The sequence below is a fragment of the Prionailurus viverrinus genome, chromosome B1 (assembly GCF_022837055.1).
Source record: "Prionailurus viverrinus isolate Anna chromosome B1, UM_Priviv_1.0, whole genome shotgun sequence".
Taxonomy (NCBI): Eukaryota; Metazoa; Chordata; class Mammalia; order Carnivora; family Felidae; genus Prionailurus; species Prionailurus viverrinus.
The window spans coordinates 143,533,094-143,547,424 of record NC_062564.1 but is presented as its reverse complement, the minus strand read 5'-3'; the positions used below and the strand labels follow the sequence as shown (position 1 = coordinate 143,547,424).

At 37.2% G+C, this 14,331-nt stretch overlaps 1 protein-coding gene across 2 annotated transcripts in view; it reads right to left on the bottom strand.

Moving 5' to 3' along the window:
* The window catches only part of CCNI (cyclin I), a 36,357-nt gene that overhangs the window by 15,823 nt on the left and 6,203 nt on the right, over window positions 1-14,331 (bottom strand). Inside the window, exon 2 of one of the 2 annotated variants that reach the window (XM_047856194.1) lies at window positions 10,583-10,739. The exons of the other annotated variant lie outside the window; for it this stretch is intronic. Within the exon in view, the coding sequence (XP_047712150.1) occupies window positions 10,583-10,696 (114 nt within the window). The 5' untranslated portion in view covers window positions 10,697-10,739. The remainder of the gene's footprint in view (window positions 1-10,582; window positions 10,740-14,331) is intronic. 2 annotated transcript variants of the gene reach the window in all.

The window sequence follows — 14,331 nt, the reverse complement described above, 5'->3', positions numbered from 1 at the left end:
CTCAAGAGAATTTATAATGCATTGATTCAACCTGGTAAAACATAGGGCTTTATATTTCACATGTTACATTCTGATCATTAAAATACAAATCCTCCCCAGCTTTAAACTCTAAAAGGCTCACCATTACCTAAAAGATTAAGTACAATCCCCCAGGCATGGCATACAAATCCCTATGATCTACCTCTCCAGCCTCACTCACCTTCCATCTCTTTCTGCCTTAAAATTCATACTGTAAGGATAGCACTTGTATATTTATAGTCCTTCCATGCTTCTGCCATGCTATTTTATTATACCACTGCTCCTCTGTTCATACTGTTCCCTCTGGTTGGAACACACCCCTTCTCTTTTACCTGTCCTATTATTTATCCTTGAAGAGCTATTTCAATGGTCACTCCTCACTACACTTTTCCTAGTAACTCTAGTTGAGCAAAGTACTTTCCTCTGCTCCCACAGCCTCTCCTGTCACATCTCTAAAGTTCAACATTAAGAAAAGTTACATTTCTGCTTTTCGCTATGACAGATTAGGTAATAACCTACAGTCCAGCGGAGAACTAGAAAAGCTATTAACCACCACCACCACCACCACCACCACCACCACCACTACCACCACCACCACCTGTTTTGAAGTCATCAGAACTTCTAGGACCACCAGGCTTTGCAGATCTAAGATCCTGGATGTGAGGTACAGGTATCCTCAAATTTCAAAAGTCCATGTTATGTCACTTAGCTTTTACTGAAAATCTACATTAGTACATGAAAAACTCTGAAGAGAATTTTCACTTTTACGAAAAAAGGCAAAAAGTAAACACAGCATTCAGCACTTGTTTTGCAACAAGATGTTAAGGAGATGGTGATGGCACACCCAGAGCAGCAGATCGGTACTGCCAATCTCCTTTCCCCAGAACTACACTCAGTATCTCAGCATCAAGCCACCATGGCTTTGAACATTGTCTGTGAGCATCAGTACTATCCTGAGTTACTTTGTCCATCTGTTAGCAAGATGTGTCCTAAGGTATCAGAAAAGCCAAACAGATGGTTTAGGAACACTCAAAAAATTTCCCTGATAAGTTAATGGTAATTGTTTCTTCACTTTACAACATTTCAGCTTACAAAAGTTTTCACAGGAGTGCTCTATTCACTTTTGAATATGGGGAAACCTTAAACGAGAGGAATCAATATTCTATAGTAGTTTTCCTTCAGGGCATCTGCCCCTCCTGTGAGTATGCCAAAAAACTGAGTATGGGCAAGGAAACCTACAGAGCTTTTGAGGCTTTTATAGGGCTAGAGACAAAATATGGAGACTTGAGGAGCCAAGAACCTAGAGGGACAGGGAGGGTCAGAGAACTAAATGTGACATTCAGTTGATTTCCCCCTTAATTTTGAAATTAAATTTTATTATTTATTTATTTTGAGAGAACTAGAGAGCACATGGGGGATAGGCAACAGAGGGAGAAAGAATCCCAAGCAGGCTCTGCACTATTAGTGCACTAATAGTGCAGAGCCTGACATGGACCTGAACTCATGAACCATGAGATCATGACCTGAGCAGAAACCAAAAACAGGACTCTTAACTGAGCCACCCAAGAATCCCTTGAATGAAATTCTGAAGTTGGGAAAGATAGAGATGTAAGAAGCTAAGCAAAAGCCTCTGAAAAGGAAGAATGAGTTCAGCACCCTTCAGCAACCTCCCAAGTTCTCAGGTGGAATTCTTGGTTACACTCTAGGAGGGGGGCAAACCAGAGGCAGATGAAGCCATACCCAACTGCTGCCCAGACTTCAATCAGCACCATCTCTGACTGGGTTAAAGTGATTCATCTCCTACTCAGTTTGCCCACCAAAAAAAGACTGAACCCTTCTGTAACAAGAAAACATCTAGAGCCTTTACAATTTTTCATAATGTTCAGCATCCAATTAAAAATTATTGGGTATGCTATATACTATAATGCTAAGCAAAGTCAGTCAGAGAAAGGCAAATACCATATGATTTCACTCATATGTGGAATTTAAGAAATGGAACAAACGAACAAAAGGGGAGAAAAAGAGAGAGACACACAAACCAAGAAATAGACTCTACTACAGAGAACAAGTTGATGGTTGCCAGAGGGGAGGATGGTGGGGGGGGAATGGGTGAAATAGGTGAAAGGGATTAAGAATACACTTATCTTGATGAGCACTGAGTAAGGAATAGATACACTGAATCACTATATTGTACATCTGGACTCTAATATAACACTGTATGTTAACAATACTGGAATTAAAATTAAAAACTTAATTAAGAAAAATTAAGGAGGTATGATAAAAGAACGAAGTGACCAAAAACCAAGAGAAAAAAGGGATAACAACAAAAAGACCTAGATCTTTGAATTATCAGAAAAGGACTTAAGGGACACGTGGGTGGCTCAGTGAGCTGAACATCCAACTCTTGGTTTCAGTTCAGGGCATGATCTCGTGGTTCATGGGATAGGGCCCCACATCAGGCTCTGTGCTGACAGTGCAGAGCCTCTGCTTGGGATTCTCTCTCTTCCTCTCTCTCTGCCCCTCCCCTGCTCGTGCTCTCTTTCAAAATAAATAAATAAACATTTTTAAAAAAAGGAAAAAAGGACTTAATATACAAGAAAATAGAGGAAAAGCAGGAAAATAGATGAAAAAATGAAGAATTTCACTAGAAAAATGATACCTATAAAAAAAATCCAAAAGGAAATTCTAGAACTAAAAAATATAGTAACTGAAATTAAGAACCCCATGAGGCAAATGAGACATGGTTGAACAACTACACTTCGAGGAAACCTTAATTTTAAATGTGTATCTTAAAATAGAAGAATCAATTTTTTAAGCATCTACTTCAAGAAAAGAACAGCAAATTACACAAAGGTAACAGAAGCAAGAAATGAAAAAAAGAGCAAAACTTAAAAAGAAAACACATGTGTGGGGTGCCTGGGTGGCTCAGGCATCCAACTCGACCTCAGGTCTGGATGCCACAGTCTTGAGTTCAAGCCCCACACTGGGTTCTGTGCTGGGTGGGAAGCCTACTTAAAAAAAAAAAAAAAAAAAAGCAAATGTACAACAGGGAATATCAACAGAACTAAAAGACTAATCCACAGATCTCTAGAAACACTAATCAAAAAAAAAAGCACAAATCACTAAGTAAATGAAAAAAGAACACCATTATGAACTTTTTCAATGTTAAAAAGATATTATAGGGCTGCCTGGGTGGCTCAGCTGGTTGAGCGTCTGACTCTTGATTTACACTCAGGTCGTGATCTCATGGTTGTGAGATCAACTCACATGTGGGGGGCTCTGTGCTGGGCATGGAGCCTGCTTACAATTCTCTCTCTCTCTCTCTCTCTCTCTCTCTCTCTCTGCCCCTCCCCTGCTCATGTGTGCACTCTCTCTACCTTTAAAAAAAAGAAACATGATATTAAACAACTTTACACAAATAATTTGACAATTTAAATGAAATAAATGAATTCCTTGAAAAACACAGTTTACAAAACTAAGATTTAAATGAAGACCTGATTAGTCTCACATTTACCAAAGAAATTGAATTATTTAATACTTTCCCACAAATAAATCTCTAGGCCCCCAGTGGAACCTGCCAACCTTTAAGAAAGAAATAACACCGACCTAAACAAATTGAGAGAGAGCATTTTTTTTTAAAAAAAGCAGGAACACTTCCCAATTCACTTTACAAAGCCAGCATACTTTATTATGAAAACCTGACAAAAGGCATTACAAACCAATCTTACCCATGAACATAAATGCAATATTCCTAAGCAAACTTAACAAAATCCAATGATGTAAAAAACCTTAACACCTATTTAGAAAAAAATCTCTTGACAAATTAAGGGAGATAATCTTCCTAATCTGATCAAGATGACCTAAAGAATATATAACAAATATTATACATAATGGTGAAATACTCAAAACTTTCCCCTCAAACTAAAACTGAGACAAAGATACTTGCTACTTATATTCAGTGGGATTCTGGAGGCCCTAGCTAATTCCATAAAACAAGAAAAATAAATAAAAAGTATTAAGAACTGGATAGGAAGAAACAAAACCATGATTATTTACAGTAAACATGTCTACGTATAATATACAAAAATACAAATGAGTCTGGGATGCCTGGGTGGCTCAGTTGCTTAAGTGTCTGACTTTGGCTCAGGTCATGATCTCACGGTTTGTGAGTTCAAACCCCACCTTGGCCTCTGTGCTGACAGCTGGAGGCCTGGAACCTGCTTCGGATTCTGTGTCTCTCGCTCTCTCTCTGCCCCTCCCCAGCTCACGCGCTCTATCTCTCTCTCAAAACTAATAAACATTAAAATTTTTTTAAATAAAAAAAATACAAATCAGTCTGTAAGCTAATTTAGTATAATCAATATATAAAAAGCTATTTTATTTCCATATACATGTACAGAAACAGCATATTAAAAAAATTAAAAATCTAAAATACCATTTGTAATAGCCTCACCAAGACTCAAATATCTAGAAATAAACCTAAACTACCAACCATTATTAAAAGAAACTTAGGACCAACTTTAATTTTTTTTTTTTTTTTAACATTTATTCAGTTTTGAGAGACAGAGCGCAAGCAGAGGAAGTGGGGCTAAGAGACAGAGAGACAGAGAGACAGAGACACAGAGACAGAATCTGAAGCAGGCTCCAGGCTCCGAGTTGTCAGCACACAGCCTGACAAGGGGCTCAAACTCATGAACCGTGAGACCATGCCCTGAGCCAAAGTTAGATGCTTTACGGACTGAGCCACCCAGGTGCCCCAGAGGACCAACTTTAAAGAACATGAAGAGATAGTCTATGTTCATGAAATGGAAGACTCATATTACAAAGAATTCTCCCCAAACTGACAGATTCAGTAACTGACTCCCCAAACTTTTTAATTGATCAGTGCATTTTAAAATATATTCAAAGAGCAAAGGGCTAAGAATAGCCAACACAATCTTGAGAAAAACACAAAGTTTTTGCCACCAAACACTTATTATAATGCTATAATAACTAAGGCAATGCAGTATTTAAAGAGAGGGAGGGGCACCGGGGTGGCTCAGTTGGTTAAGCGTCCGACTTCGGCTCAGGTCATGATCTCACTGCTTGTGAGTTCGAGCCCTGCATTGGGCTTTGTGCTGACAGCTCAGAACCTGGAGCCTACTTCGGATTCGGTCTCCCTCTCTCTCTGCCCCTCCCCCCTCTCACCCTCTGTCTCTCTCTCTCTCAAATATAAATAAACATTTAAAAAAAATATTTAAAAAAAAAAGGCGGCTTTAAAAACAAGTTCAATAAGCCAACATGACACTGCTGCCAAAACTAAACTAAACAAAATTTAGGCTGCTTTAATGAAATTATCAAACCAAGATAAAGTAATAGTTTCACTTCATTGCTTATTATTAACTACAACTGAAAGATCACAACTTAAGAAACACACTAAAAAGAGTAGATCTTGAAAAAGAAACCCTGGGGTGGTACGAGATAAATCTTAATCAAAAAATGGTTAAAAAACAAGAGAGATGTCGCACAGTGAAGGAAACAATCAACAAAACTAAGAGGCAGCCTACAGAATGGGAGATGATATTTGCAAATGACTATTGGATAAAGGGTTAGTATCCAAAATCTAGAAAGAATTTACCAAACTCAACACCCAAAAACAAATAATCTAGTGCAGAAATGGGCAGAAGACATGAACAGACACTTTTTCAAAGAAGACATCCAGATGACTAACAGACACATGAAAAGATGCTCAGCCTCACTCGTCATCAGGGAAATACAAATCAAAACCACAATGAGATACCACCTCACACCTGTCAGAATGGCTAAAATGAACAACTCCGGAAACAACAGATGTTGGCAAGAATGCGGAGAAAGAGGAACATTTTTGCACTGCTATTTGGAACGCAAACTGGTGCAGCCACTATGGAGAACAGTATGGAGGTTCCTCAAAAAATTAAAAACAGACCTACCCTACGACCCAGCAATTGCACTACTAGGTATTTATCCGAAGGATACAAAAATGCTGATTTGAAGGGGCACATGCACTCTAATGTTTATAGCAGCATTAACAACAAAGTATGGAAAGAGCCCAAATGTCCATTAACTGATGAATAGATAAAGAAGATGTGGGGTGTGTGTACATATATGCATACAATGAAATATTACTCGCAATTAAAAAAATGAAATCTTGCCATTTGCAACAATGTGAATGCAACTAGCAAGTATTATGCTAAGCAAAATAAGTCAGTCAGAGAAAGACAAATATATGATTTCACTCCTATGTGGAATTTAAGAAACACAACAGATGAACATAAGGGAAGGGAAGCAAAAATAAGATAAAAACAGGGAGACAAACCGTAAGAGACTCTTAAATACAGAGAACAAACTAAGGGTTGCTGGAGGGGAGGTGGGTAGAGGAATAGGTTAAATGGGTGATGGGCACTAAGGAGGGCACTTTTAGTGATGAGCACTGGGTGTCATATGTAAGAGATGAGTCGCTGGGTTCTACTCCTAAAACCAAGACTACACTGTATGTTAACTTAGAAAGAAAGAAAGAAAGAAAGAAAGAAAGAAAGAAAGAAAGAAAGAAAGAAAGAAAAGAGAAAAAGAAAAAAAAAGGAAAAGAGATGACTTTTTGGGCTTAACACATCTTTGAATAGATAAAGGGCTACCACTTAAAACAAGGAAATTTATTCTGTATTGCTCCAGTGGACAAAACTAGAACCAGTAAGTGGCCACTAGAAAGAAGGAGTTTTCAGGTTCAATTTAGGAAAAACTTGACAATAATTTATAGTTTTTCCATAGTAGAATGAATAAAATATCCAAAACAGAGGATCACTTACCAGAGATGTTAGAAGGAGAACTTTTCTACTGTGTGGTTAGAGTAAATCAGTGATTCCCAAATCTAATTCATGTTAATAAAACTATAAAGCTTTTTAAAATACATATTTCCATAACTGCCACCACAAGCCCAAGAAGTCTGAGTGAGGCCTGGAATCTCTGTAAGACATCTCCTGGGTGACTCTGATACACTCAGAAGCCCAGTGGCTCAAGATCATGTATTGGAAACTACATAATTATATGGCCTTTGAAGATTCCTTAGAGTTTCAAACTTCTAATGAAAACCATCTTTATAGTAACAGCTTCAAGCATAGTTTTGTCTTTGCATATCAAAAGCACTTTAGCAAAATAAAGAATATCTGAAAGTGCATGTCACTTTGACCAGTCTTCAATTTTTCCCCCAAATTCATATAACAAAATTATCGTGTAATTGAACGTACTATTATGTAAAAGAACTTCTCTAACCTGAAATAATTACAAAGAAATGTTAATGTTCATTTAAAAGATATTTACTACTATATTATATGCCAGTAAATGTTTACTACTATATTATATGTCTATTATATGCCAGTAAATAAAATAACACAACCCTAGCCCAAAGGAACTCACAATCACATCATTAGGAAATAATATTGTGTGCTATAAGGGAAGTAAAAAGTGCTGTAGAAGCACACACACAGGGAGTGATAGGTGTATAACATTCTCATGTGACCACTCTGTTCTAAACTTGGGGATACGAGCTGCAGATTAAAAGAGAACTGTAAGAGAGTGATCCAGAGGTAGAGTTTAGGTAGAGAAAGAAACATAAGGAAACTGAAGGAAAGACGCAAAGCAGAAAATTAAAATATTTTATTTTTCCATTTTTACCAGCACTTAAAAAAACATTAGAAAAGTTGGACAAAGTATGTATATGGCTTAACAACAAGACTGTTTCTTTTCTCCAAGAAATCAAGAAGGGAAAACATGATTAGAAGTAATCGTGGAAAGAGAAGTAAAAAAGCCAGTCCGTGAAGAGTGATAGAAGAAAATAAAAAAATTAGAACTAGAATACAGAAGTGTCTTTGGGGGTTACTATGGAAAGTGGCTCCAGCTCTTACAGCTCTTTCCTCTTATCCCTACCTTATTATCCCTATCTCCATCAGAACAAGCCCATCCACATTTGAGAACTAACTTTGGCTTCTACTTGATGTTACTAAAAGCAAATCCTTAACTTCCCTCTTAGAAGTTTAATACTGTTCTATTCTCTGATATTACCTCAGTAGTATTTACTAAGTCACCTATAGAAATAGGCCAGGTTTGGGGCGCCTGGGTGGCGCAGTCGGTTAAGCGTCCGACTTCAGCCAGGTCACGATCTCGCGGTCCGTGAGTTCGAGCCCCGCGTCGGGCTCTGGGCTGATGGCTCAGAGCCTGGAGCCTGTTTCTGATTCTGTGTCTCCCTCTCTCTCTGCCCCTCCCCCGTTCATGCTCTGTCTCTCTCTGTCCCAAAAATAAATAAACGTTGAAAAAAAAAAATTTAAAAAAAAAAAAAAAGAAATAGGCCAGGTTAAGTGATAACATAGCAATATACTATAATCTTGGTAGAGTATCACCTTTAAAGACTATGTTGTAAAAGAATATTACTGTTGGTTACATGCTGACTCAAGGAGACAGCAGAAGAAGGAAGAAAGAAATGGTTCTAAAGCCAGGTGTATTTAAGCTTTGAGGCATACCAGAATGTCAGAACATAAGGACAGGAATTTCAGTTTTCTCACTGATGTATCTTCAATGCTTAGAAGTGCTCAGAATGTAACAGTTACTTAATGAACATTTACTGAATGACTGAATTCCCAAGTAATCTAAAAAAATCACACAAGATGGGGTGCCTAGGTGGCTCAGTTGGTTAAGAGTCCAACTCTTGATCTCAGCTCAGGTCATGATCTCATGTTTCATGGGATTGAGCCCCACATCGGACTCTGTGCTGATGGCGCAGAGCCTGCTTGGGATTCTGTCTCTCCCTCTCTCTTCCCCTTCCCAGCTTGCACTCTTTTGCTCTCTCTCAAAATAAATAAACTTTAAAAAAATAGTAACAAAAAAAATTAAGGGGCGCCTGGGTGGCGCAGTTGGTTAAGCGTCCGACTTCAGCCAGGTCACGATCTCGCGGTCCATGAGTTCGAGCCCCGCGTCGGGCTCTGGGCTGATGGCTCGGAGCCTGGAACCTGTTTCCGATTCTGTGTCTCCCTCTCTCTCTGCCCCTCTCCTGTTCATGCTCTATCTCTCTCTGTCCCAAAAATAAATAAAAACGTTGAAAAAAAATTAAAAAAAAAAATTAAAAATCACACAAGTAGATAAAAGTAAAAACTGAAAACAAAGTATAATGGGAAGAGAACTACCTCAGGTTCAAATTATAACTCTACTACTTATTAAAGTCTTGAGTCCTGGGGCGCCTGGGTGGCTCAGTCGGTTAAGCGTCCGATTTCGTCTCAGGTCATGAATCTCATAGCCCGTGAGTTCGAGCCCTGCATCAGGCTCTGTGCTGACAGCTCACAGCCTGGAGCCTCCTTTGGATTCTGTGTCTCCCTCTCTCTCTGACCCTCCCCCATTCATACTCTGTCTATCTCTGTCTCAAAAATAAATAAACGTTGGGGCGCCTGGGTGGCGCAGTTGGTTGAGCGTCCGACTTCAGCCAGGTCACGATCTCACGGTCTGTGAGTTCGAGCCCCACGTCGGGCTCTGGGCTGATGGCTCAGAGCCTGGAGCCTGTTTCCGATTCTGTGTCTCCCTCTCTCTCTGCCCCTCCCCCGTTCACGCTCTGTCTCTCTCTGTCCCAAAAATAAATAAACGTTGAAAAAAAAAAATTAAAAAAAAAATAAATAAATAAATAAATAAATAAACGTTAAAAATAATTTATAAAGTTTTGAGCAAAGGGACTATTACCTATTTCAAAGGATTAAATATGGTAACACACTCCAGTTAACTAATTTCAATCTGCTAAATGACAAATAAGTAACAATAAATGCAAAACATTTTTCATCAGCTTATAACAAAGAATGACAGAAATAGGTTAGAATTAGAAGATGCATTTAGATTTCAAAAACCTACAAACAAAGGTTAACCTAAACCAACAAAGGAGGAACTCAGATATTTGCTATTCATTTACCTACACAGATCAAAAATTTCTTGGCCACTGTTCTTTATCCCAAGCACAATGCAAGATACTAGGGATAAAAAAGGCTTATACAATAAGCTTTGGAAGTGCATAAACTGAATAATTATTTGTTAAAAAAAAACATTAATAGGATTATATGTTAGAAGCATAAACATTTCTAAAAGAAAAGGCATAAGGCTAATAGTAATTGAGTGGTAAGAAGCCTATCTCTCTAGAAGCATCCAACATTGGCATTATCTTAGTAGCTTACTTGAACCCCTTATAAATATTCAAGAAAGAAAGAACAATTTTTGTGTACTAAAGATAATTTCAGCTTCCATAGCTAACTATATACCTAGAAATAAAGAAGGCTTATTGGTGTTTGCACTGGGCTATAGTGAAAGAGAACAAATGTATCTTCTTAAAGCTGTAACTCAGATAACACAAGCTAACAAAAAGTTCATTCTTGTTTCAGAATGAAACAAGAAGTTTCTTAAATAAAAAATAGAGCATATCCTTTAATAGTATGTATTTCTCCCATGCAGTGTCAAGACACCACTATATGAGAGTAGTACACTTATTTCTAAGTCATCTATCTAGAGTGAAGAGAAAAATCATTACCTGATTGGTAGGCATTTTCGGCACATTCACCTTCCACATCTGGGCTTCCCTAGAGATTGCCTTTTCCAACAGGAAAGACAATCTCTGGTTTTCCAAAGGCCCTGGAAACTTCATGATATCCTTTGGATCTGCCTGCCTCCCAGCTTGATGTAGCTACCTATAAAATCAAATATAAAACAATGCTTTTTCTTTAATTATAGAGTACATGTAGCATTGTACAAATCTGTTGTTCTTATTAAGCAATTCATAAAACAAAATAAGAATGTTACAAGGCAGTATAGGATTTCATAGGTCTTTAAAATACATTAAAACGTTACAATAATTATGTTACCTAAACATATTCACTTTTAATATGAAACCCAGTAGTAAAGACAATAAAAACATGGACATATAATTGATAGAACCTATAGACTGAAGAAAATATATTATTACATCTCAAATTGTGCCAACAAATTTTAAGTCATTGGATTTTCATACTAGTAATTCTTAGAAGTAGTTATCACAAATATTCCTCTTAAAAATCTAATCAGATAAAGGTTACTAACCTTTTCTTTCATTAAAAAAAAATGAAATCCATAGCATTATATCCCACTCATTCCCATATAATCAGTATGAAATCGTCTTTATTTGTGCTTCCAATACAGTGTCCGCTAACACAGAACTATTTATATTAGAATTAAATGAAGTTAAAATATAATTCCTCAGTCACTACTGCCCCATTTCAAATGCTCAATAGCCACATGTAGTTTGTGGATACTGCATCAGATAGTGCAGAAAAGGAACATCTGCAGAAAGTTCTACTAGAGAGTGATCATCTAGAAAACTCAACAATAAAGTGACGGGCACCCTAAAATGAGCAAGTCTAAAGAGCAACAGTCCAGATCAGTGCAGTGCAACTGAAAGTCCAGGAGAAAGGTCTTTAAGTTTTTTAAAAAAAAATAATAGAATAAAATAAAGAAAGAAAAGAAAAAGAAACTAGAGACTGAGATGTACAACCATGCTTAGAAAATTGGACTGAGGGGTGCCTACGTGGGATCAGCTGGTTAAGCATCTGACTTGATTTCAGCTCAGGTCACTATCTCAAGGTTTGTGAGATCAAGCACAACCCCACCCCCCCAACCCCACCCCAAGTGCTGACAGCACAGAGCCTACTTGGGATTCTCTCTCTCTGCCCTTCCCCCACTCACACTCTGTCCTTTTGTCTCTCTCAAAATCAAAAGAAAATTGGATTGAGAAGCTAAACTGTGGCAAGACTCAACTAGATTTGATAAAAGCTAAGGAAATGAAAGGGTAATTAACATCAGAAAAAAAGATTATGCAAGAAGGCAAACGTAATAATATCGACATTTACATAACAATAATAATGAATATACTAAATAGGGACTTTATCAAACGGATAAAACTGCACTGAGAAGATGAGAGGTATTACAAGGTAAAACGAGAGCCACCCCTTTACATGTCACAGTAGGAAAACTATTAATACCTAAAACTGAAATATCAAAAAACAGTAGGGCAAGTTATTTGAAAATATCTTAAATAACAAGAGAAACAGATAAGTGCTCAGAGATTCACCTCAAGAAAGTGAGAAAAGGGTGAGAAGGTCCAGAAGCAGGAGACTGTGGTTCTTCATTATAAACCTCATATAACTATTTCATTTTTCAACTGTGTATATTATGTATGTGCTTCAAATTTATGGGATTAAAAAAAAATTTAAATGCCTAGAATTGACATGAAAATTTGTTTTAAATAAAATTAAAAATTTTTTAAAACAAATAAACTTATTCAATTTCCATGCCACCCTTATCCTCAACTCCAGATACTCTTTCTTTTCTCTAATTTAAATCCAAGTTAGTTTACAGCATAGTAATGGTTTTAAGAAAATTAAGTGACTCATCACTTACATATAACACCCAGTGCTCATCCCTAAAAGTGCCCTCGTTAATGTCCATCACCCATTTAGCCCATCCCCCCAATCAACTCCCCTCCAGCAACCCTCAGTTTATTCTCTGTAATTAGGAGTCTCTTGTGGTTTGCCTCCCTGTTTTTCTTACTTTTCCTTCCCTTCTCCTATTTTCATGTTTCATTTCTTAAATTCCACATAGGAGTGAAATATTATTTGTCTTTCTCTTATTTTGCTTAGCATAATACACTCTAGTTCCATCCACACTGTTGCAAATGGCAAGATTCCATTTTTTTTAACTGCCGAGTAATATTCTGTTGTATGTATATATATATGTATATATATATATATATATATATATATATATATACATATATACATATATATATAGCACATCTTCATTATCCATTCATCAGTTGATGGACATTTGGGCTCTTTCCATACTTTGTTGATAGTACTGCTATAAACATTGGGGTGCATGTGCCCCTTCAAATCAGCATTTTTGTATCCTTTGGATAAATACCTGGCAGTGCAATTGCTGGGTCATAGGGTAGTTTATGTTTTTTGGGTATTTTTGAGAAACTATTTTCCAGAGTGTCTGCACCAGTATGCATTCCCACCAACAGTGCAAAAGTGTTCCCCTTTCTCTGCATCCTCGTCAACATGTTATTTCCTGAGTTGTTCATTTTAGCCATTTTGACAGGTGTGAGGTGGTATCTCATTGTGGTTTTGATTTGTATTTCCCTGATGACGAGTGAGGCTGAGCATCTTTTCATGTGTCTGTTAGTCATCTGGATGTCTTCTTTGAAAAAGTGTCTGTTCATGTCTTCTGCCCATTTCTGCACTAGATTATTTGTTTTTGGGTGTTGAGTTTGGTAAATTCTTTCTAGATTTTGGATACTAACCCTTTATCCAATAGTCATTTGCAAATATCATCTCCCATTCTGTAGGCTGCCTCTTAGTTTTGTTGATTGTTTCCTTCACTGTGCGACATCTCTCTTGTTTTTTAACCATTTTTTGATTAAGATTTATCTCGTACCACCCCAGGGTTTCTTTTTCAAGATCTACTCTTTTTAGTGTGTTTCTTAAGTTGTGATCTTTCAGTTGTAGTTAATAATAAGCAATGAAGTGAAACTATTACTTTATCTTGGTTTGATAATTTCATTAAAGCAGCCTAAATTTTTTTTCACTGTGCAGCTTTTTATCTTGATGAGGTCCCAATGGTTCATTTTTGCTTTTGTTTTCCTTGCCTCTGAGACATGTCTAGTAAGAAGTTGTCACAGCGAAGTCAAAGAGGTTATTACCTGTGTCCTCCTCTAGAATTTTGATGGTTTCTTGTCTTACATTTAGGCCTTTCATACATTTTGACTTTATTTTGTGTACAGTGTAAGAAAGTGGTCATTCTTCTGCATGTTACTGTCCAGTTTTCCCAACAACACTTGCTGTCTTTTTTTTCCATTGGATATTCTTTCCTGCGTTGTCAAAGATTAGTTGGCCACACATTTGTGGTTCCATTTCTGGGTTCTGTATTCTGTTCCATTGATCCATGTGTCTGTTTTTGTGCCAGTACCAGGTTCTATCCCTTCCCACTATACCTCCTATGAAATAATAAACAATAGGATAATGAAATGATACCTACCAATATTATCTTTTTATCACTCATAGAACCCTGATAAAACTGGGACTCAATCAAAGGCTGGTTTCAATCCTTGGGGCAAAAAACAAAAACAACCAAGAAACAAAACAAACAAACCCAAATCTAATCTTTCACAAGCCAATCCTTCAAATGTTTGAAAGCGGCTACCATGCCCACCAACTCATCTTTTTCATAGCTGTAAAACTGTTCAAG